A 22817-nucleotide genomic window follows, 5' to 3' on the forward strand; every position below is an offset into this window, starting at 1 on the left:
CTCAAATTTCCGACGCCGTAAATGGATGACGCCCATTATCACTTTCAGCCGACTCAATTGAGGATGCGAGTCACTATGGATTTCTATGGATTCTCATTTGTTATTGTTAATTTGAACGAATTTTAAGAAGCCTCTGCTTTATTTTTCTAATTTTGTGCCATCATTATGTCCTAAGAGTGCGTTAAATTGTTGAAATTCGTCAATTAATTGTTAAATTTTGTGATAAAAATCGAAAAACGATTCATTAAAAATGCAAAACGAGCAAAAAATGGTAAGAAAAGTTTAGAAATTTTTGGCGCAAAATTAATTTTATCTAATTTTTATCCAAAGAACGTCGCAGCAATTCTTTCTGATGGCGATATTTCCCACTCATTATATCCCGGAATCACAATTATCGGCAAGGAAGAGGGAAATCTGCGTCTCAATGATGAAAATATCGAATCTCGTCATGCTGGCATCCGAATTTCTCTTGTCAATGGTGCAATTTCTGCCGAAATAAATGATTTTTGTACGAAAATCGGGACTAAAATCGATAACGAATTGATTCCAACGGGAGAATGGAAACAGTTGAAGAGCGAGAATTGGGTGACTTTCGGCGAAAAATCTTTGAAATTCACATTTAGACCTTCAGATGATGATTCCGAGGTGATTTCATGCAGTCCCGAGCCAATAATTCGTGTTCGTCGTCGTTGTCGATCAATGATACAGTCGCAAACGTCACCAATTGTCGCTACAAAGGAAGTTACTACGTTCAAAAGTGACTCATGTATGCTCGTGCCATCGTCCCAGAGACTTTCTAATGTTCCATTGACGACAAAAACCGAAACTAATGATGACTTTGAAGACGAAATAATTCCCGAAACGCAACAAATGCCCGAAACTGAGCCTGTAACGATGTCAGATGAGGCGTCAAATGACTCAGAATTCGTTTTTGTCGAAGGTGACACGCAAGCAAACCCCAATTTAATGAATTCTCAGTTGTTACAATCGCAAATTGTGCCTCTTGGAGAGACTTCCTTCGATGTAAATGTCAACAGAAGTGACAACAAGAGCATTATTATCGAAAAAAGTGTCGATGGATCGATGCATTTGCAGTTGGATGTGACGCCAAGTCAAAATGTCACGCGAAACGAAGATCTTCCGGATATTTTCAAAGACACCGAAAGTCTCCCGGATGAAAATGACGAACCAACACCCGATATTCCGAATCGTGACGACGCTCCAACGCCAGATCTCCCGAATCCTGATGAAAAAATTGACGATCGCGCCGAATCTGTCACTCCAGACTTGAATGAAATCGAGCAAGCGGCAGTTGACAGCCCAAAATCAGGCAAAGCTTTGACCTCGATCGCATCCACAGAGTCAAAAACAACAATTGAAGGCGAAGGATTGATCACGGAAGACGATAACAGCACCTTAGATGGTCACTCATCAGTCGATAACGAAGAAATTTACAACGCGGCAACACAAAAATTCAATCCAAACACTTCTTCTGTCGATAAAAACACGAAAGACGACAGCGACGATGACATATTTTTCGCTCCAACACAAAAAATTCCCTCACCATTGACACGAAAAATCGCAAAACCTGAACCGGTGTCGCCTGAAGTCGATCCCAGCATCTACGAATGTGCCACGCAACGTCTTAATACCTCGGAAAAGGATGAGGAACCGCATTCAAGTACGCGTGACGACAACATTTATGATGCCTTGACGCAAGTTATTCCGCCGGAGTTCTTTGCAACGCCCGTAAACATTCCAGAACCTGTCGACGAGGACACAAATGACTCGGATTACAAGTCAGCTGATAGTAAAAATAAGCAGGAATCGCCGAAAACCACTCCGGAGGACAGCATTTTCTTTGATTCGTTCTCGCAATTGAACACGCCGCATATTTTCAAAGGGAAATTACCGCAACCGATACAAGTGAAGGAAGAGGATGAAGAGAAAACTCCGTTGAAACGTGAAAATGGGATGAAAAATGATGATCAGAGTCCGATTGCGAGCCCAGCTGCTAATAGTACGATGGTTAAAAGGAAAATTTTTCATGTAAGTTTAATTTTTAGAATTTTTTAACGCATTTTAAAATTTATTTTGTGCAATAATGAGATTGAAAATTCATGAAAAGCTTCAAAAAAATTCGAAAAATTCGTGAAAATTGAGAAAAATTGAAAAGTCTTAAAATTTTTGTGGCAAATTTCGTCAAAAGCCTCGTGAAATTTGTGAAAGACTTAAGAAAAGCTCGTAAAATTTGAAAAACTTTAAAAATTCTAAAGTTTTAAATTTTTTTGTGAGATTCTTAAATAACATAAATGCTAAATTAATAAAAAAAACTTCTAAAAAATTCGAAAAATTAATGAAAATTGAGAAAAATTGAAAAATTCGAAAATTTTCGTGGGAAAATTCTTCAAAAGCCTTGTAAAATTCGTGAAAAATTTAAAAAAAAAAACCCAAAAACTCTTGAAAAAATTTAAAAAATTTTTAAGAAATTAGTAAAACTTGAAAATTTTAAAAATCTTAAAATATTTTTAAGCAACTAAGAGCAATAAAAATAAGCTAAATCGGTGAAAAATTTCGAAAAAATTTGAAAAATTTTTAAAAAACTTTAGAAAATCGCAAGAACATGAAAAATTTCAAAATCTTAAAATTTTTGCGTGAGTTTCTTGAGCAACCTTAGATACTTTATTACTGAAAAACCTCGAAAAATTCGTAAAAAATATAAAAAAAATTACAAAAAATACTTTAAAGTGCGAAAAAATCCTTTCAATTTTCATTTTAAAATCAATATTTAATTATTTTCTTACCATTTCAGAACAAAAAATCTAATCTTTTTGCACATCTCCAAGGCTCTCCATGCCCCATGGTAGATCCAAATGAAGTAAACACGCCCGAAGGTCTCCACTTGCCGCCAAAAGACGACTTAGAAAAGCAATCTACCAACTTGGAACACAAAAAGAAGTCCGATCGTTCATACTTTTTCGAAGACATCCCCACAGATGCTACCGAAACACCCTCCGCCGATGAAATTTCTGCCCTAAATGACTCCCGTACTCGCTTCCAAGCCAAACCAAAAGTCGCTGAGCCCCCAAAAAAAGCAGAAAGACGATTCCCGAAACTAAAACCACCCACTATGTTACCTCCAGCATCATCATTTTCATCAAAAACCATGTCGCCAAATACTTTGGTGAAGCCAGATGAGCTAAAAAAGCGCTCAAAAAGTGCAGAAACTCCCGCAGAAACAACTTCTCGTGAACCAAGTGGCCGAAAACGCATCAGAAGTACCAAATTATCCGAAGATTTTGTCACTTCGACTCAAATGGACAACATGGATTTCGAAGAACCTGTAGCTAAGAAGTCGAGTCCGTTGCAGGAAAAGCCAACAAAACCTGAAACACGAACAAGAAGCTGTCGAGTTGTGGTAAAACCAGTAGCTGCTGTGGCAACTGCCCTTCCGGAGTCAATTTCGCCTGAGGAAAAAATTAATACGCGTAAAAGGAAGGCAATGGCGCAGATTTTTGGCAGTGATAGCGAAGAAGAAGAAGAGCAAAAAGCGAAATCGCCTCAAAAATTGAGAAAAGTTAAGACCGAAATCAATTCTGAAACAGAAAATCGTTCCAATGAGCCTCTGAAAAAAACATTAACAAGCAAAAGTCGCTCAAAACGAGAACCAAAAGTCAAAAAAGAAGTTGAACAAGTACCTGACAAGGTAAATTTTGAGCTCAAATTAAATTTTTCTTAAAAATTTTGATGAAAAACTAAATTTTTTAGGTCAAAACTCGTCTTCAAGATGCTCCGAAACAAAAAATTCTCTTCACAATGGTCAGCAGCGCCAATTACGAATCGAAAATTAAAAAGACTGGTCACTCGTTAGCAACTTCCATTAGCGAAGCAACAGTTCTAGTCACGGTAAATCCCATAAATCCTTCAAAAAATCTAATTTTTAATTAAAATTTCATTTCAGAACAAAGTTTACCGTTCAGCGAAATTTCTCTCTGCACTCAGTATGGGACTTCCGATCGTCACCGACGAATGGCTCAAGGCATTTCCCACTAAATTAGACTATAACATCGAAAAATACCTCATAAACGACTCCATTAGTGAAGACAAGTACAAATTTAGTTTGCGTGGCAGTTTGGAAGACATTCAAAAAAACGGCGCAATTTTAAAGGATTTTACGATAATTTGTTCGCCCAACACGAAACCCGTCCCAGATGAAGTCAAATTGATCGTCGAAAGCTCCGGCGGGAAATTTTCCGACAAAATCGACGATTTGCCCAAGAAAAAAGACGAAAAATGCCTCGTTGTTGCCGATGCGAGCGACAAAAAGTTCATCCGTGATGCCAAAAAGAAAGATTCCAAGGTGAAAATTCTCACAACCGAGGCTTTTATGTTGAGTGTCCTGCGAAACGAACTAGTTTTAGAGAAAAAATTACTTTTGTGAGCGAAATGTATCAAGTTTAAATTATTATTTCATCAAATTTTTTCATTGAAAATCCGCAGATTCGCTTCGTAGCTCGAAAAGTTTCTTCAAATCTTCGACGGTGAGGTCTTTGGACTTCCATTTGTCGGATTTGTCGTTCGTGACAGTCTCGAAAATCGTTTCTTCGATTGTATTTTTCATGATGAAGCGATGCACGAACGTCGGTTTTGTCTGTCCGATGCGATGAACGCGCCCAATCGCTTGAAGCTCCTCGCTCGGGTTCAAAATCGGTTCTACGAGAAAGACGTGTGTGGCTTCCGTGAGATTTAAACCCTTTGATCCGGCAGCGAGTGGCATGAGTAAGCAAGTTTGCGGTCCCGTTTTGAAAATTTCAATGTGACTTTTGGCGCCGCGATTTCCCGTGTTTGTGTGCATCACAAAATCGATCTTGTTTGTTTGCAAGGCGCTCGTTATCATTGTCAAAATGTTCTCCCATTGCGAAAAAATCACAATTTTTACGTTTTTGTCTTCGTGTCGTATTTTCAAGATTTCTTTCGTGATCGCCAGAATTTTTGCGGAGAAATTTCCAACAACTTCGCAATCTTTCGCGGTGAGTGTCACATAAAAAACGTCTCGAAACGCTTGAACATGACGACACAAAGCGCAAGATAGCCGATTTTTCTGGAATTTTGCCATGCTGTTGACGCAAATCATGCATAGCGAGTGTCCGCATTGCAGTACGGCGTAACGTTCTTCGGGGTCTTGCTTGCAAATTGGACAAACATCGGGTTTTTGGTTGCCTTTCAAATGTTCAAGGTATTTTAAGCGACCCTTGATTCGGATAAAATTGTTCTCAGCGCTCGCTTTTTCCATTTGCATCTCGTTTTGAACTTCGAGGATCATGTGACGCGGTATTCGCATGTTACTTTTGCGCACATCCAAGTCAGCGGGAAGGTCTTCATCCATCATGTCGACGTCTTCCAAGCGGGATTTGCACATGTTGAGCTCGTCGTAGGCGGATACGGTGTAATTTATCTCGACCCAGTACTGAGAGTATTCTTTGAATTCGTTTTTGATGCCTTCGAGGAATTTTAGCTCGGTGTCGGCGGCTTCAAGGATGTCTCTGGTGAAACGATTTCTTTTGGCGAAAGCAAAAAGTGCTGAAAAATGAAGAAAATTTTAATTTTTAATCATGAAAGTTTGGTAGAATTGACTGAAAATTCAGAAAAAAAATTTATTTTGCTTAGAAAATTTTTTTATGTTAATTTTTTCTTTTTAAAATGAAAATTTTGAGAAAAAATATCCAATGAAGAGAAAAAAAAATTTTTGCCATTTTTTTTTTAAATTTTTTAAAAATTAAAATTAAAAAAGTTAAAAAAAAAAAAAGAATATTTTTTTTTAGAAATTTGTCAAAAATAAAAATATTGAGAAAATTAGGTACAAAATTAAAGAATTTTTTTTAAATAAAAATAAAAAAAGTAATTTAGAAAATATAACATTTTCAAGAGTTTTTTGATTTTATCCTTTAAAACATTTAAAAAAACAAACAATTTTGTTCTAGCGAAATTTTTTTTACCTGTAAAATAAGCTCGAGCCGGCTTCCCGAATGATATTTTCCATACAAAATTGCCTTAAAATCATCAAAAATCTAAAATTGAGTGAAAATTTTCAAATTTTTTTGAAATTTTTTTTGATGGAAAATTTCTTTAAATAAAATAAAAATTTCAATAAAATATTAAGAAAATATGGTAAAAAATATTGTAGAAACAATTTTTTTATACAAATTTCTTAAAAAAGTAATTTTTTAGGTAGAAAATTTAACAAGTTTGATCAAAATTTAATGTTAAAATTTAATTAATTTTTTTTTTAATTTAATTTTTTTATCAAATTTTTTCATATTTATAAAAATTTTTGAATATTTATCAAAAAATTTTCTGAAATCTTCTCAATAGATCTGAATTTTTTCAAAATTTTATTGCAAAAAGTGAGAAAATTGTCAAAAAATGATATATTCAAAAAGAAAAATAATTTTCAAGATCAAATTTTTGTTCAATTTATGAAAATAAAATTTTTTTTGAATTTATAATTTAATATTTTTGTGAAAAAATAGTAAAACAGTACTTTTTTAGGTAGAAAATCTAAGAACATCGATAAAAATTTAATGCTAAAAACTCATTACATCAAAAAATTTGCATAATTTTGAAAATTTGTGAATTCATTTAAAAAATTTCCTCAATAGATCTGATATTTTTTAAAAATTTTAGTGCTAAAGTAAAGAAAATTGTCAAAAAATTATGATTTTTAGCAAGAAAAAATTTTTTCAATAAATTTTTAAAGAAATTTTATTCACTTACTCTTTAAAATGTACTCTTGTTCGCACGGATTCCAACTTCCCCGCACCTCATTGTCTCCAAATTGATGTTTGTTAAAAATTAGACATTCATATTCATCCAATTTTGCTTTCGTTCGACACATTTGGCATGTACGCTTCGGTTCGGGACGTTCCTCATCGTCTTCTACCTCGACAAAATTCACAAATAAATGACAATCGTACGCCGTTCCAACCAAATATGCAATTTTGAATAATTCATCTTCCGTTAATTTACTTTTTGGCTTCAAATTGGCATGAAAATACGCCAAATCCTGAAATTTCTTCTTAATTTCACGCCGTGCGGAGTTTACTTTGTCAATCCATGTCGCGAGATGATAATCTACCGCATGCAAAGTCTTCGGTTCGAAATTCATTCCGACATCCTTCATGTCGAGCGTGATTTTTTCCAGAATTGCATCTTTATGCGGGGTTTCGTGCAACGCGTAAAGCCACCAGGCGTTTCCTTTATTCGAAAGTTCCTTAATTGGCATTTCTCGTAAATCGTGTTGAACGTTCAAAAGCCGGTCTTCGACTTCTTTTACGGTATTTTTGTACGTTTCGATGTATTTCCATTCGAGTTCGGCGAGTTTTGCTTCGTATTGAGGTCGATTGAAGTTTTCTTCGGGCGGCAAATGTTTCGCGATATCGAGCATGTTGTGCACGGCATGAATTTGTAAGAGAGTGTCGACGTGAATTTTCTTGTCGTTGTAGTCAGCAGCCCATTTGAGGACACTTTGGTACGAATTGATGGCGGATTTGTAGTCTTTTCGCATGATGTGGCAGGCGGCGAGACCATTGAGACTTGAACTGATGGTGCGAAGACACGTTTTTAGCTCGATTTCGGTATTTTTGATCATGTGAATGTTCAGTTCGGTGGGCGTCAGGAGCTTCTTGGCAGTGTCAAAGTTCGCTGAACGTGAAAAAATACTGGGTACGGTGCAATCTTGACGTAATTTACGCAGGGGTTCCATTAACTGAAATGAAAAGTGAGGGGAAAAATTTTTTGAATTAGCAAAAGTTGAATAAAAAAATTTTTCTTCGAGGAACTTTTTTTCTCTAAAAAAAAAAAATATTTTTTCAAAAAAAAAAAATAAATAAATAAATAAAAAGAACAAAAATTAAAAAACAAAAAAAATGTCTATGTTTTGACCAAATAATTATTTTTTGTGACAAAAATGAAACTTTTTTCCGATTTTTCATTTAAAAAATTTACACCAAAGCTAAAATCGAAAAAAAAATCTAAAATTTTATAAGAAATATGATTTTTTTAAATATTTTTTAAAAGAAAACAACCAAGAGTTGGCCAAAATTTTAATTTTTCACTCTTATTGAACTTATTTTTAGATTTTTGAATCCAAAATGCGACTTTTCATAAATTTTTAATAAAATAAATTTCTTATAAAATATTTTTTTGACAAAAAAAAAAATAAAAATTTATTTAAAATTTCTCAAAAAATAAAAATAAAATTTTTGGCTGAATTTCGACACAATTTAAATCTTTTTGTGTCCAAAATGATTTTTTTTTTTGATTTTTCATTCAAAAAAATTTTGAAAAATTGGTAAAAATTCATAATATATTTTTTCTCAAAAAAATTAAAAAAAATTTTTTTTACTAATTTTGACACAAAAATTTAATTTTTTTATTTAAAAATTATTTTTTTTTAATTTTAAATTAAATTTTTTATTTTTTTTTTAAATAAAATTTATGAAAAATTGGACAAAACTGTGGATGTTTTTTTTTTATTTTGAAACAAACAAAATTCAGAAAAAAATTAAATTTTTCACCAAATTTCAACTTTTTAAAAATTTTCTTAGACCAAAATCAGACTTTTTATCAATTTCCCATTAAATCCGGTCAGCAAAAACTCCTTTTACTGTTAAAAGCCAATCAAAATTGAATTAAAAATCGATTAACCTGCAACACTTGTCGCATTAGAAAATTTTCCACATTAACTTTTCGTCACTCAAAGCGTCAAAATCATGAAAAATTTTCCATTTTTATCAATAATTTTCCTTTTTAACCGATTTTTTGTGCAAGCAGTTGTCTTTGAAGGCTCCTGCCCTTCTCTGAATTATGTGAAGTCACAATTTGTTTGTTCCGAGAACATCACGTCGGGCTCATATCGCGTCGCTGCTTACTTGCCCGTCGCCGGAGACACGCTAAACATCTTTTTTAACCCTTTCGAGTCCATAAATTGTCTCGACTTGGGCGTAAGTTGCTCTTATGCCTCGGGGAGAAATGTCCAGTTGCGCTATAATTGCTATCCAACGATGGCGGGGAATGTTACTTCTGGTGTCGTAACGCAATGTGTGCCTTTAACTTTCGATCCTTATCGATTTGACAGGGGATTGAATCAAATTTCGACGTAAGTTTTAATTTTTTTTATAAAAAATTAAAAATTTTAATAAAAAATTTTTTTTTTTTTTTTTATAGTTTTGGATTCGGTCTTCAACTAATTTGCCGTGAAAAGCTAGTAGATTTTCAGACAACTTTAATTTTTGACGACAACAATACCTTTCTCGGCATTTTTGGGTGTCGTGACTTGCCAGATAATCAACATGAAGAAGGAGCTTGGGTCGTCGTTACCACAAATAAGGATCTCCCAGACCCAAATTATGCTTTAAACGTCTTTCGTGATGCTGTTAAGAACGTTTCAAGCGCTAATTCGTGGGATTTTGTCGTAAATGACTTCAATTTGGAGCATTCTTGTACCTGTTCTCAATGCACTTATGGCATGGAATGTCCCGCAGAGCCAAAAGAAGACGATTATTCCTATTATAACTACTACGAGGACATCAATTACGATTATTATCCGCAATATTACGACTACGGATATGACGATTACTATTCCTATTACGACGAAGAGCCCCCAAAAGAGGATCAGCCAGTTTATTATTACTACTACGATGAGAATTACACCTACAGCGATTATTACGGAGGAGCTTATGTTGACTATCGGGATTATTATAGCTATGGTCCGAATGATTATTATTACGATGGATATCCAGACTACTATGGGGACAGTTATTATTACGACTATGGAGGTCAAAATGGGACTTTTAATGAAAGTACCACAGAAAACATTTGGTATTCGACGGAAACTTCAACATGGGCAAGTACTTTTGTGAGTGAAATTTCATCCACGGAAGGTTCGTTTGTGACAGAAACGAGTTTTGGGGAAGATTTTGTCACTGTTGAAGTCGATTTTGGCAAAAATTCGACGGAAAATTATGATTTGGCAAGAAATGACACCATCGAGTAACTTTAAACTATGATTTTTTGTTCAATGTTAATTTTGTAAAAGGCTCTCCTGTTAAGTTTTTGAAAGTAATTATTGAAGTTGATGAAAAAAATATTAAAATTTTCTTTTATTTTTTGAAAAATTTTCTAATCAACATGAAAAAATTTGAAATTTTGAGGAAAAGAATTATAAAAAAAAATTCTTAGTAATTTTTTTTATTAAAAACTTTCTAACGAGCATTTTTTGAGGAAAAAAAATTAAAAAATCCGAATTTCTTATGATTTTTGTAATTTTTAAAAAATTTTCGTAAAAAAAAAAATTAAAAAATCCTAATTTCTTATTATTTTCGTAATTTTTAATTATAAAAAATTTCCTAACGATCATTTTTTGAGGAAAAAAAAATTAAAAAATCCGAATTTCTTATGATTTTCGTAATTTTTAATTATGAAAAATTTTCTAACGAGCATTTTTTGAGGAAAAAAAAATTAAAAAATCCGAATTTCTTATGATTTTTGTAATTTTTCTTATGAAAAATTTTCTAACGAGCATTTTTTGAGGAAAAAAAATTAAAAAATCCGAATTTCTTATGATTTTCGTAATTTTTAATTATGAAAAATTTTCTAACGAGCATTTTTTGAGAAAAAAAAATTAAAAAAAACCGAATTTCTTATGATTTTAGTTCAAAAATGTCTTAAAAATGTATAAATTTAACATAATTTTGGTTTATGACCTTGAAAAATTTAAGAACAAAAAAATAATCATCCGTTTTTAACGTAATTCTGAGCAACAAGTTGTTATCTTGTGGAAATAACATCACTTCCCGAGTTATTTTCTATTTTTTCTTCATGATATAACAAAAAATCATCCAGTTTTATTCCATCCTCAAACGAATAAACATCAAAAACCAACAAAAAATGGAACTTGATCCAGTCTTCATTGATCCCGAGTCCAAAGACAAGCATTTACGTCCTTTTTTCGATATCCCACTCTACTCAGGTGACTCCGAAGTATCAACAACTACAGCCAAATTAATTCTTCGTTGGTCAAATTTGTATCCCTTTTACATCTTGCAACTCGTAATTTCAACTTTAATCATAATTTTGAATATTTTTTTGCTGTTTTTGTTCTTTCTTGAACGCAAATCCATCAAAACTGCCCACAAATACATCATTTCCATGTGTTCGAATGACCTGCTCGGCGCTATTTTCACTTTTTACATGGTTTTCATGTACTTTGACATGACATCGTTCTACAATAAGACAGTGTGTCAAGTTAGATCAACCATGGCTTTCTTCATGATGATAAATTGCGTGGCTTGTCTCGTCGTTTCCAGCATCGATCGGTATTGGTCAATTGCGTTTCCGGTGCATTATCGCCTTCGTGTGCATAGCAACATCTCAAATTGTAAGTTTTTGTTCTTTTAATGATGATTTTGATGGTTTTCGAGTAATTTTTAGATCTTATTTTGGGTTCGTGGACCTTTTCGTTTGTCATTGCTGCCATTTCGTGGTTTGTTAAGACCGAAGATGACTCCGGAGACAAAGTTTGTCGGTATCACATGACTTATGTGACAATTGCTACATTAGTGCTTCCCATTTCGGGCCTTCTCATAGTCACAATTTTGTATTTTCTCATCTACCGTACGCTGAAAAGGAAGATTTTTACTCCGATTTTTGGCAAACAGAACTTTATAAAGGACGTTTTTCAATATTTTAAGAGCTATGGCGATGAAAAGCAACAAAATAAGGAAGTTAAGACGACACTCATTCTGTTCATGACTGTTACTGCTGCGTTTTTCCTGCTTGTGCCATTTTTCATCACTTATGGGATCTACAAGACGTGGTGCGATGTCGTTGGAAGTCACGTGGTTTACTTGCTGTACTGCATTTTTGGCTTGCATCCAATTTTTAATCCGTTGTTGGTTGTTTATTGCATCTCGAATATTCGAAAAAGAGGAAGAGCGGTACTTAGAAGGATGTTTACGTGTCGCGGAGAGGGAGCGGAAGTGATGAAAGAAGGAGAGAACAGATCGCAATCCATTTCCGGGATTTCATGATTTTTAATTTTGATTAAAAGTTATGGTTTTCTGTTCAAAATTAACAAAAAAAAATTAAAATAAGCTTTTTTTTAAATTTAACGATTTTATGGTCTGGAAATATTAAAAAAATTAGAAATATTTAAAAAAAAAATAATAAAATAAACTTTATGAAACTCTAATGTGTCAAAAATAAAATAAATAAATTAAAAATAATGAATAATATTTTTTTTAATTTTTTGAATAATTAATTATTTTTTTAAAATTATTTATTTAATAAATCGAACAATTTTTTTTTCACAAAAATTAATTTTTTCATGAAAAATATATTTTTTTTTGATAAAATTTTAGGTACAAGTGTTTCACCATAAATAACATTTAAAAATTGTTAGTTTGGGCCTATTTAATGCAAAATCAATTTTAAAAAATTTTAAATTTTAAAAAAAATTTAACAATTTTCTCATAAAATCATTTCCGACAATTTCTTAGAGCTGAAAAATTTATTTAAGGTATGAAAAAAATCAAAACACAAAATTACTTTTTAATCACAGTTGGAAGTTTCTCCTCCCAAGTTGTAGACCATTTGGATCAAAACGTAAACAATGAGTGCCAAAATAAGCCATAAATTGATGGCTTGCAAGAGCCAAAGTCCCCACAATTGGTTCTTAATGCACTTAATTTGCTCCAAAAGGTGATTGTAATTTTCAGTCATGTCAATTTGCGGAGCTTCAGTGATTGGAGGAGCTTCGTTTATGCAACAAGAAGACATGCTTGGAAGTTGTTTTTCGACCATTGTCACGTTTTTCTTTAATTCTTCGATTCGCGTTACCAAAGCATCGATATCAAAGTCAGTTTCTTGTAAGTCTTCCGTAATTTGTTCCGGTTCAAATTCGAGATTGTACTGATCGTCACTCAAACACATGATACCTTCGATTTTTTCTGGGTCATATGTTCTCGGCCTGATGTAGCCCTTATATGTAAAAGTTCTCAAATTGATGTTTCTCTTCTTGGCAATTGCGAGAATTTCTTCCAAGCGAGAACATTTCAAATTATTATCCTGAACGTCAAAAACATTTAAATCTGGACAATTTTCAACGATCCCTTCGAAATCTATTTGGAGTAAGTCGTTATTGTAAACCGCCAAACGTCTAAGTTGTGTTTGCTTGATCAATTGCTTTAATCGGTAATAATGGAGATGCATGTTGAAAAATACAATTTCTGTCAAATTAACCATGTGATAAAAGTCCAAGTCTCGTGGACAAAGATCTTCGCTGTAGCCTATTTTCAAAACTTTTAGTCCTCCAAGATCTTTGAAAAAATTTCTATCTGGCTTTTCTTTTAGAAAGAGACCATCAAATTCGATAAATTCAAGTGTTTTACTGCATGGCTGAAAGGCGTCTGGTTGAAATCGCTGTCCTTGTGCTTTGTTAATATAAAGTACTTGTAAATTTGGAAAAGCTTTTGTTGTTTTTGCGCTAAAAACTGAAAATGTTCCCTGTATGAGTAAGTAGGTGATGTCATCTTGATTAGATACAGGTTCAATTTCTGTGTCATTTTCGTTTTCGTTAATTTTTAAGTGACAAACATTATGCTTTCTTCCTAATATTTCTTTTGAGATTGAAAAAATACATTCGTATTTTTTGGCTAAACTGATCGTAATTGTTGAAGAAACTGCAACTAAAATGAATATTAATGTTTTCATTTTTTAAGGATTTTTTTTAATGAATGACAGAAAACTCAAAGGATTTTTTTTAACTGAATTTTCTTGAAATTTCCTATAAATTTTTCTCCATTGTAGTATAACTAAAAAAAATAATTTTTTAATTTAAATAATTTTTTTTATTTTAATTTTTTAAAAATTGGAAGAAAAAATTTCAATGATTAAAAAGATACGTCCCTGAAAAACAGTGCTCATAAAATTAGTAAAATAATTTTGTATCATAAAAAAACTGAATAATTTTTTCATTAAAATAAAAAATGAAAATTAAATTTTATATATTTTTAATAAAAATAATTTTTAATTTTTTAAAAAAATATATTTTAATTTTTTTTTAAATAATTTATTTTTTTAATTTTCATTTTTAATTTTTTTTTAAATTATTTAATAAATCGAACAATTTATTTTTCACAAAAATTATTTTTTTATGACTTGTGATATACAAGTATCACAAAAATTTATGAAAAATATTTTTTTTTTCAAAAAATTTTAATTTTTGGTGAAAAAATTGTAACAAAATAGTTAGTTTTGGCACAAAGAAGACCTAATTGATTTAGCTTCATCGTCAATCGTCATTTTCTCTGTCCAAAAAAATTCAAAAAATTGAATTTTCAAATAAATTTAGCAATTTTCTCAAAAAATCATTTCCAACAATTGACGTAAAATGACCTTGAATCAAGAGAAATATCGATTTCTTATCAAAAAACGAAGGAAATCCAACAGATATTGACAACTTCCTTTAATTTTTTCAACAAAACTGATGAAAAATTAATAAAAACTTCAGTTCTCATTCCAACTACCTCAAAAAGTCGTCTTAATGTCTTCAAACATTTCCGACGCCTTTCATCAACAATGGCTCGCGTTGTATCCTTACTACATCGGACAACTAATTGTATCAATTCTCGTCGTTTTAGTGAATTTTTTCGTACTTTTACTTTTCTTCATGGAAAGAAATGCCATTAAAACTGCTCATAAGTACATCATCTCGATGGCTGTGAACGATTTGATCAGCGGAGCATTCATCATTTACATGGTTTTTGCATTTTTCGACATTCAAGTCTTTTTTGGGCAAGTTGCTTGCGTTGTGAGATCAACAATGGGATTTTTCATGATTTTAAATTGCTTGACAACTATTTTGATTTCAACTGTGGATCGATATTGGTCGATTGAATTTCCCGTTCACTATCGGTTGAGGGTGAAAAATCGCATTTCTGAATGTAAGTTTTTGATTTTTTGATGAAAAAATTAATTTTTTTAATTTAAAAATTAGATTTTATGAGAAAATTTCATGATTTTTGAATTTTTTTGAAAAAATTTTCTCATAAAATGTCGATTTTTTATGAAATTTCTTTTTTCACAGACATAATTTTCGGTTCGTGGTCCTTTTCAATCGTCACATCGTTAATTTCACTCGCTTTACGAACGGAAATCAGTCCACGCGACACTTACTGCCGATATGACAAGACCTACGTAATGATCATTAGTGTCGTCATTCCCATCACGGAGCTATTTGCCATCATTATTCTCTACATCTTAATTTACCGGACGTTGAAACGCAAGATTTTCCTTCCAATTTTGATGAAAGCGAACATTTTCCGGCAAGTTTTTGAATATTTTCGACAATTTGGCGATGAAAGTGTCGTTACAATCCTTGGAAGGCAACAAAATAAGGAAATCAAAACGACTCTCATCCTATTTTTGACTGTAACAGCCGCTTTTGTGCTTCTGATCCCAGCAATTGTCATTTACGGAATCTATAAAACGACAGCAAATGTCGTGAGTGCTCGAACAGTTTATTTGTCGATTTGTTTTTTCATGCTGCATCCAATAATTAACGCAGTTTTGTGCATTTATTGCATTTCCAACATACGAAAAAGAGGAAAAATTGTCTTCAAATGGATTTTTATGTGCAAAAATGAGGCGAAAAGTGTTGAAGTGCGTGAAATTCCAATAGAAGATAGTCAAAAAGTCACAAGTTTGTCTGGTTTTGCTTAAAAAATTTAATTTTTTTGATAAATTTCGTCAAGATTTGGTGAAATTCAAATAAAATTAATCAAAAATCAACAGTTTTGTATAAAATTATTTTTAAATTATTCAAAATTTTTGAGTTTTGGCAAAAATTGACTTAAATGAAATTTTAAATTTAAAAGATTAAATTAAATTTTTATTTTTTTTACTTTTCTGTCGAAAATTCGCCAAAAATAAAAGTAAAAAAAAAAAAAAAAAAATGTTTGAAATTTTTTTTCTTATATTTTTATGTGAAACTAACTAAAATTTAAGATTTAAAATTTTAATAATTTTTTTTAATTTTAACTTTTGAATAGTTCATTGATTTTTTTTAAGTTTTAAAAATTTTTTAAAATTTAAAATAAAAAAAAAACAGCTTTGGAATATTTCATTTAATTAAAAAAAATACGAGCATTAAAAAAATTAAATAAAAAAAATAAATAAAAAATTGAATAAAAAAAAAAATAAAAATTAATTAAATTTTTAAAATTAATTTTTTTTTTTAATTTTAACTTTTGAATTGATTTTTTTTTAAGTTTTACGATTTTAAAAAAATTAAAATAAAAAAAATAACTTACATTAAAATTTAAAAAAATTACGCGTTTAAAAAAAATTAAATAAAAAAAATAAATAAATAATTTGAATAAAATTAAAAAAAAAATAATTAAAGTTTTTAAATTAAAAAATGCAAAAAATCACCCTAAAAATCAATAAATTAAGGTAAAATTTGGAGATTTTTTGGTCCCATTAATTATTTGTACTCTATTTTTTTATGAATTTCACATTATTTGAAGTTTTTGTTTTAAGAATTTAAAAAATTTCTTAATTTTTTGAAGAAATTTTAATGAAAAAATCAAAAATTACTCACCACTTTCATCATATGAGTGCTCATCCCCGATGTTAAACTCCCCGACATCTTCGCTGCCTTCTCATGGAACACATCTCTAAACTGCGAATGTTCATTCCTGTAGAAAAATCTCTGCAAATCGCTCATTTCAACGTAATGCACAACCTCCGATTGCGGCGGAATCGCAATTTCATCCATGACATCAACTTTACACGTTCGCCACATGACTTTTTGCAAAATTTTGATCAGAGGTCCGTAATTTCCCTCATTGTACTGCCGCAAATAAAAATTCCAAACGGACAATTTGTTGAAGGGATCGTAAGCGAGGAAGAAAATCAGTCCGTAGAGCGTCGAAACGTGCCTTTCAATGGGAGTTCCGGTCACAGCCCATCGATGCATTGCCGGCAGTGAATTCACCATGCGCGCACATTGATTTGTCGGAATTTCCACCATTTGAGCCTCATCCAAGCATGTGCGATACCATTTAATCATCGGGAGGGGCGAAACTGGTTTTGCACAAAGCGAGGGGCGACGAAGTTGTCTTTCAGTGATTTTTGTGAAATAAATTTCCGAGCTCAGAACGTTGTAATCAGTTAAAACGACGTCATATGAGGCAAGTTCCTGCGGCGATATCCATCCAGATTTTTTGACGCCTTCGTAGATGAAGACCCGAAAACCGCGATGAGCCTTGATGTGTCGTTTTATCTCCGAATACCACTGATATTTGATGGAAAGTGGCGAAACAATTAAAGTTGCCTTCGATTCGACGATTTTTCCGGACTTTTTCCAGCAATCCGGACATTCGTAGTCATCAAAAGTCTTCCGAAATGTCGCATGTTGCATAACGCAGTCCAAATGTTGCGCCGTTTTGCATTTCTGACACAAAATAAGCTTCGCCCGTGTCGATGTCTTGAAGCAAATGCAATGCGTTGTCACCGAATTCGACTTTACGACGAATTTTTCGTGATATTTTTCGCTTTTATCGAATTGCGGCGACGAAAATTCACCATTTCGCCTGCGATGAAGTATCAAAGAAAGCATTTCCACAGTTTTTCCGAGCCCCATTTCGTCACATAACAAGCCGCCTGCCGGAATTTGTCGCATTTTTGGTTGGTAGTCAGTGATTCGCATCGTAAAGCGATCCATGAAAAATGTGACGTCAGGAAATCTTTCGGTTTTTAGCTCAATAAAGGGAATTTCAACAAAATCTGGGACACATTCGCGATTTATCATCCATTTTACGGCTCTTAATTGGTACGGACGTAGTTTTGGATGCAAATCGTCGTGTTGTAAGTAATTCAAGTCCTCGTTGGAAGCTGGTTCATGTGCCCGTTTCAAGCGTTCGTACAAAATTTGAGCTTCGTTTCGTGAATCGTCATCAATTTCCATGGAAATTTGTGATTCCAGCCACTTTCCTTCGTCGTTTTTGACAGTTTGGAATGTTTTGGCGACCATTCGTTCCTTTTGTGTCGAACTAAAGTGCTGAAGACCCTCGGAAGGGTTGAAAAATAAACTTAAGTACTCCGTGTGAGGGTCTGAAACATCTGTGCGGACATCTAAATGGAACTCATTTAGTTTGGCAGTGTCTAAAATAGAAGAAAATTGTGATTTTTCATCAAATTTTTAACAAAAAAAATGTTTTTTACCTGAAATGATCTCTTTAGCGACGATTAATTTCTCGTGCGATCCAGCGATGAAACATTCTTTCTTGTAAGTAAATACAAAATCATGTGAATCTTTTGCAGTTTTGTCGATTTTTATGCCGAGATCGAGAAGGCAATACAATAAAGGCGGATTTTCGTTCATTTTTGTCCGCCTTTTGATGAAATTCAAAGATTTTTAGGTAATTTTGAGTTTTTTTGCGCAGGTTACTTAGTTAATGTCTAAAATTATAGAAAAAAATTTAATGAAAAGTCTTCGAAAGTTAAAGCCGGCGCAAAATTTGAACTTTTTTTGTTTACCAACAAAGACTTTATCCCTTTAGAGACCGAAGGCACAAATTAAAAGTAGCGTTGCCGAGTGTTCAATATTTGATTTATTTATTAAATTTGCGATTTTTTTGCTTTATACCAAAATTTACTGCTTTTATTAGATTTTATTTATTTATTTTTTTTTTTTGAAAATTAATTAAAATAATTTAAAAATTATTCTTTTAATTATTTAATAATTTTATTTAAATTTTATTAATTTTACTAAAAATTTTTTAAAAATTAGAAAAAAAATTAAGTTTTGGAATTTTGAAAAATATTGCATCTTTTATTTAAAACTTTGGATATCAACACAAAAGACTCATATTTTTTAAATATTTTTTTTTTTATCAAAATTTCATTTTAAAAATTTGTACCTCAAGAAAAAAAGCCAAATTGAAATCTAAAAATTTGCCGAAAAAAATTAAAAATAATTTAAATAATTTTGAACAATATAGCATTCTAAATTTTGATAAAAATTTAAAAAAAAATCTGAAATTAAATTATTTTTAAAAAATTTTCAAAAATTTTTTTAAAAATTATAAAAAACAAATTTTAATTTTTTTTTAATTTTTAATTTAAAAAAAATTTAAATTCTTAAAAAAAAATTAAATATTTGTCTCATTTATTGCTTTACTGAGTGAACTCAGGACCAAAAAAATTTGGAAAATTTTACAAAAAGGTTAAAATTTTTTTTTAATTTTTAAAAATTTTTAACAATTATCTTTTTTTATTTACTTCAATATTCAAAAAAAGACAAAACTGGCAACCTTACTTTTTAGTCATCAATTTGACAACTTTTATTTTTTGTTTTGATTCGATATTTTATTTTTGTTTCATTATTTTTTATTTATTTTTTGTTCAATGATTTTTAAAAATTTACTTTTATTTTTAATTTTTTGTGTCAAACTTTTCTCGTGTGAAGAGAAAGCATGGAGTGGCCCATGGTTTCCTCGAAATCCAAACGAAAAACATTCCAAAGTAGAGGAAAAATCTTCGACGAATGAATCTGGACACGTTTGGAAGGGAAAATATTTCCCTCATCCGCCCCATCCGAAAGATCTGGAGAAAGCGAAGCAATTTAAGCTCAAGAAACATCCAAATTTGATTCCCATGGGAATACCTAATCCCGTGTGTGACGACGCCAAATCGAATCTTGCCACAGATTTTGATCCAGATGACATTACGTTCCACGAAGAATTCCTCTGTATGCGTTCTTACAAGCAATTTATGCCAAACACCTCCGTAAAAGCGCGACATTTAACGTACAACATTCCAAAAGGTTATCGTTTTCGACATATTTGTATGAATGAAACCATCGAATACAAAGAAAATATTCCGTCTTACGGGAATCATCGAGCTTTGTGGGCAGCATGGGGAGAATATAAATTTTTACCGAAACAGGTAACTTTCTAAATTTCTGTAAAAAAATTTCAAAAATTTTTTTTTATTTTTATTTTTAGCGATGGGTTCATAATTTAGAGCACGGAGGCATAGTAATGCTGTATCATACATGTGCTTTACATTCGGAAGTCCAAAAATTAAGAGAAATTGTTGAAAATTGCCTTTATCGTCACATAATAACTCCATATTCGGATTTAACTGCTAAACGTCCTTTGGCAATAGTTGCGTGGGGAAATACTTTGGAAATGTCAGTCGTTAGTCCAGAAATTGTTCTGAATTTTATTAAAAAATATGCGTTACAAGCTCCCGAAAAGATTCCGGATCAAGGACAATATCAACATTTGCTCATTAAAAATGCCACGATAATTTCGGATTTTGAAGATAGTAAACTTTGTCCATATCAATCTGGTATGAACGCGAATAAAAATTAAGACTTGACTAAATTTAATGAAAAAAAATTCTTAAAATTTGACGCGAGTTATTTAATATTTGTTTTTCGCTTAATGATTTTATTTGAGAATTTTTTTAAAAACTTATAAATTTATTTTTTTTTTCATTTTTTAAATTTTTTAAAAATATTTTTAAATTTAAATAAAATTATTAAAATTTAAATAAAACTATTAAATAATTTAAAGAATAATTTTTAAAATATTTTAAAAATTTATTTAACATGAAATCATATAATAACTAACATTTTTACATTCGTTAAATTTTAACCACGTGACCTGAAATTTTTTTTCGTAAAAATTTCAATGAAAATTTATGACTATAAAGCTCAATTTGTCTTAATGTATTGCAGATTAAGCTAAAATTAATAATTGACTGATATATGAACTGATTTGACTTGTTAAATCAAACATTTTTATTGAAAATCATAAGAAAAAAAATTTCAGGTCACGTGACTAAAATAAATTATTTGTAAAAATGTTAATATTTTGTGATAAATTTTATAAATTGAGATAAATTTTTTGAAAAAATGTTAAAGTTTATTAATTTCATTGTTAAAAAATTTCAAAAAATAATTAAATTTTTTTAAAAAAAATCTTAAATAAAAAACTTAATGCGAAAAATATTTAAAAAAAATTAAATTTAGTCAGATCTTTAACTTAACTTCGGTGCAATTAATTAAAAATTAATAAAAAAAAAAAATAATTTAGTTACTGATATTATTTAACCTGTTGATCTTAATTTAATTTTTTTTTGAAAACATTCTTAAAAGTAATAATTTGAATTTTAACTGAACAATTATTAAAAAAAAAAATATTTTTTAAATATAAAAAAAAATAAATAAATAAAAAAATAAAAAATAATATTTAAATATTTACAAAAACTACTGGCAATAAAAATTTATATAAAATGGGATATTTAAAAAAAATGAGAATGTTTTTGTTAAAAAAAATATAAAATTTAAAATTTTCATGAAAAAAATCAAAAAATGCCTCAATTTGTAACGTAACTTATTTATTTCTATAAATTCTTCTATAACATCTTAAAATTTTTTTAAAATTTAATGAGATTATCCACTACTAAAAAGGCCCTTGCATCACAAACTATTATCTAAATCCAGCAAATTCTTTGGAACATTTGACACTCCCGCCTCTGGAACTTTTTCTAAGTCTATCAACATTTGACTCGTCGAGGTATTTGTCTTTTTTGGCAACAAATTGATCGGATTCACATCGATATTGCTCTTTTTCGCAATATCTTCTTCTTTCAGCCCATTTCGCACGAATCTCGTTGGACTTTCATCATCCAAAACTGCTGTACTTGCATCACTTCCGGCTTCATTGCTCGTTCCCGGCAACGGTTCGTTGTTGATACTTCGCATATTCGGCGCAACAATTTGCTCGTCATCCACAACGAGAGACAAATTTTCCTGCCGCTTCGTGATCAGGTACGCACTCGAGTAGAAAATTATCGGCAAAATCCCAATAATCGAAGCGAGAATGGAAAAAACGGTGAACGAGACGCCGTCATCGTGACAACATCCCAAATTGCCGGACCAGTAAAGGCGCGTGCGATTCATCGAATTTTCGATGTCGAAACAAATTTTTGCCTTGTCTTTTTTCTTGATTCCTTCGTAAAATTTGTTCAAATCTGTGTAGATTTTTTCGCATTTTTGGCAAATGTTGTCGGTTTCGCGATCTTCGCACGTTTTTAGCTCTTCCGTGTAGTTCAGGAATGTTTGGAAGTCCGCTGTGAGGTTTTGATGGACCGGAATTGTGGGATCTGTGACAAAAGTTCCATTCCAATCGTGACATTTGTAGCAATTGGCATCGTCCCAGAGCTTGACAGCTTCGGCATGAATGCGAGACCAGTAATCCATGCGATCTTTGTGCAGCAATTCGTCGATGCATTTGGCATTTTCGTGTCCTGGCCTCGTATCTGTGGTATTTTTAAGGAGCTCGAAACCCGAAAACATCGTCCAAAAATAATCAGAACAATTTTGACAAACCGCAAAATCAACTACGGTCTCTTTTAGCATGCAGCTATAAAATTCTTGGAGCCCTAGGATGAATATTCCTTTGACTGCTTTGCATGGATTGTGATGAGTTCTAGAAAAAAATGCTGATAATTATTTTTTTTATGAGTCATAATGCGAAAAAAACTTACTTTTCTTCTATTGTGATGCCATTTACGAGCATTATCAGTCCAATTAGCGTTAAATTCTGTAAAATTTTCATTTTGAAATTATTTTATCTTGGATTTGGGGTTCTTTGGAATCATTAAAATCCCTTTTTGGAGTCCTTTTCTCGTCTTTGTTGATTATTTTGTTCGATTTGACGTCTTTGGGGCTCGTTCATTGA

General features: G+C 31.3%; 4 protein-coding genes across 6 annotated transcripts; 2 read left to right on the plus strand and 2 right to left on the minus strand.

Annotated features, from left to right (window-relative positions):
* The first annotated feature begins 22 nt into the window (after positions 1–22).
* LOC134831146 (mediator of DNA damage checkpoint protein 1-like) lies at positions 23–4501 on the plus strand. 2 transcript variants are annotated; one of them, XM_063844804.1, is made up of 6 exons: positions 23–271; positions 331–2049; positions 2813–2878; positions 2930–3706; positions 3769–3906; positions 3962–4501. In XM_063844804.1, exons 1-6 carry the CDS (start codon positions 251–253, stop codon positions 4439–4441), a joined length of 3201 nt encoding a protein of 1066 aa, XP_063700874.1. In that variant the 5' UTR covers positions 23–250; the 3' UTR covers positions 4442–4501. The 2 variants fall into 2 exon arrangements, with proteins under 2 accessions (XP_063700874.1, XP_063700873.1); XM_063844803.1 differs by having other exon boundaries at positions 2813–3706.
* On the minus strand, positions 4444–18534 carry LOC134831145 (E3 ubiquitin-protein ligase SHPRH). Its single transcript, XM_063844802.1, has 4 exons — positions 18286–18534; positions 16661–18225; positions 6775–7765; positions 4444–5580 (listed from the first exon to the last, which is right to left on the minus strand). The coding sequence occupies exons 1-4, from the start codon at positions 18443–18445 to the stop codon at positions 4484–4486; spliced, it is 3813 nt and encodes a 1270-aa protein (XP_063700872.1). The 5' UTR covers positions 18446–18534; the 3' UTR covers positions 4444–4483.
* Positions 18535–19406: 872 nt separating this feature from the next.
* On the plus strand, positions 19407–21173 carry LOC134830621 (uncharacterized). Of its 2 annotated transcripts, XM_063844164.1 has the most exons (3): positions 19407–20010; positions 20070–20418; positions 21104–21173. In XM_063844164.1, exons 1-3 carry the CDS (start codon positions 19471–19473, stop codon positions 21118–21120), a joined length of 906 nt encoding a protein of 301 aa, XP_063700234.1. In that variant the 5' UTR covers positions 19407–19470; the 3' UTR covers positions 21121–21173. The 2 variants fall into 2 exon arrangements, with proteins under 2 accessions (XP_063700234.1, XP_063700233.1); XM_063844163.1 differs by lacking the exon at positions 21104–21173 and having other exon boundaries at positions 20070–20739.
* A 290-nt stretch (positions 21174–21463) lies between these two features.
* LOC134829230 (uncharacterized) lies at positions 21464–22807 on the minus strand. The gene is made up of 2 exons (XM_063842230.1): positions 22624–22807; positions 21464–22565 (listed from the first exon to the last, which is right to left on the minus strand). Exons 1-2 carry the CDS (start codon positions 22692–22694, stop codon positions 21554–21556), a joined length of 1083 nt encoding a protein of 360 aa, XP_063698300.1. The 5' UTR covers positions 22695–22807; the 3' UTR covers positions 21464–21553.
* Between the last annotated feature and the right edge of the window lie 10 nt (positions 22808–22817).

The sequence above is a fragment of the Culicoides brevitarsis genome, chromosome 2 (assembly GCF_036172545.1).
Source record: "Culicoides brevitarsis isolate CSIRO-B50_1 chromosome 2, AGI_CSIRO_Cbre_v1, whole genome shotgun sequence".
NCBI lineage: Eukaryota > Metazoa > Arthropoda > Insecta > Diptera > Ceratopogonidae > Culicoides > Culicoides brevitarsis.

Coding starts and splice junctions, on each gene's coding strand:
- LOC134831146 (XM_063844803.1), top strand. CDS start 251: ATGCAAAACGAGCAAAAAATG. Junction 3,707..3,768: donor TTGAACAAGTACCTGACAAG/GTAAATTTTGAG, acceptor TAAATTTTTTAG/GTCAAAACTCGTCTTCAAGA. Junction 3,907..3,961: donor AAGCAACAGTTCTAGTCACG/GTAAATCCCATA, acceptor ATTTCATTTCAG/AACAAAGTTTACCGTTCAGC.
- LOC134831145 (XM_063844802.1), bottom strand. CDS start 18,445: ATGAACGAAAATCCGCCTTTATTGTATTGCCTTCTCGATCTCGGCATA. Junction 7,766..16,660: donor GCACTCATATGATGAAAGTG/GTGAGTAATTTT, acceptor TTTTCATTTCAG/TTAATGGAACCCCTGCGTAA. Junction 5,581..6,774: donor ACAAGAGTACATTTTAAAGA/GTAAGTGAATAA, acceptor TTCATTTTTCAG/CACTTTTTGCTTTCGCCAAA.
- LOC134830621 (XM_063844163.1), top strand. CDS start 19,471: ATGATTTTTAAAAATTTACTTTTATTTTTAATTTTTTGTGTCAAACTT. Junction 20,011..20,069: donor ATAAATTTTTACCGAAACAG/GTAACTTTCTAA, acceptor TTTTATTTTTAG/CGATGGGTTCATAATTTAGA.
- LOC134829230 (XM_063842230.1), bottom strand. CDS start 22,694: ATGAAAATTTTACAGAATTTAACGCTAATTGGACTGATAATGCTCGTA. Junction 22,566..22,623: donor GGCATCACAATAGAAGAAAA/GTAAGTTTTTTT, acceptor ATTTTTTTCTAG/AACTCATCACAATCCATGCA.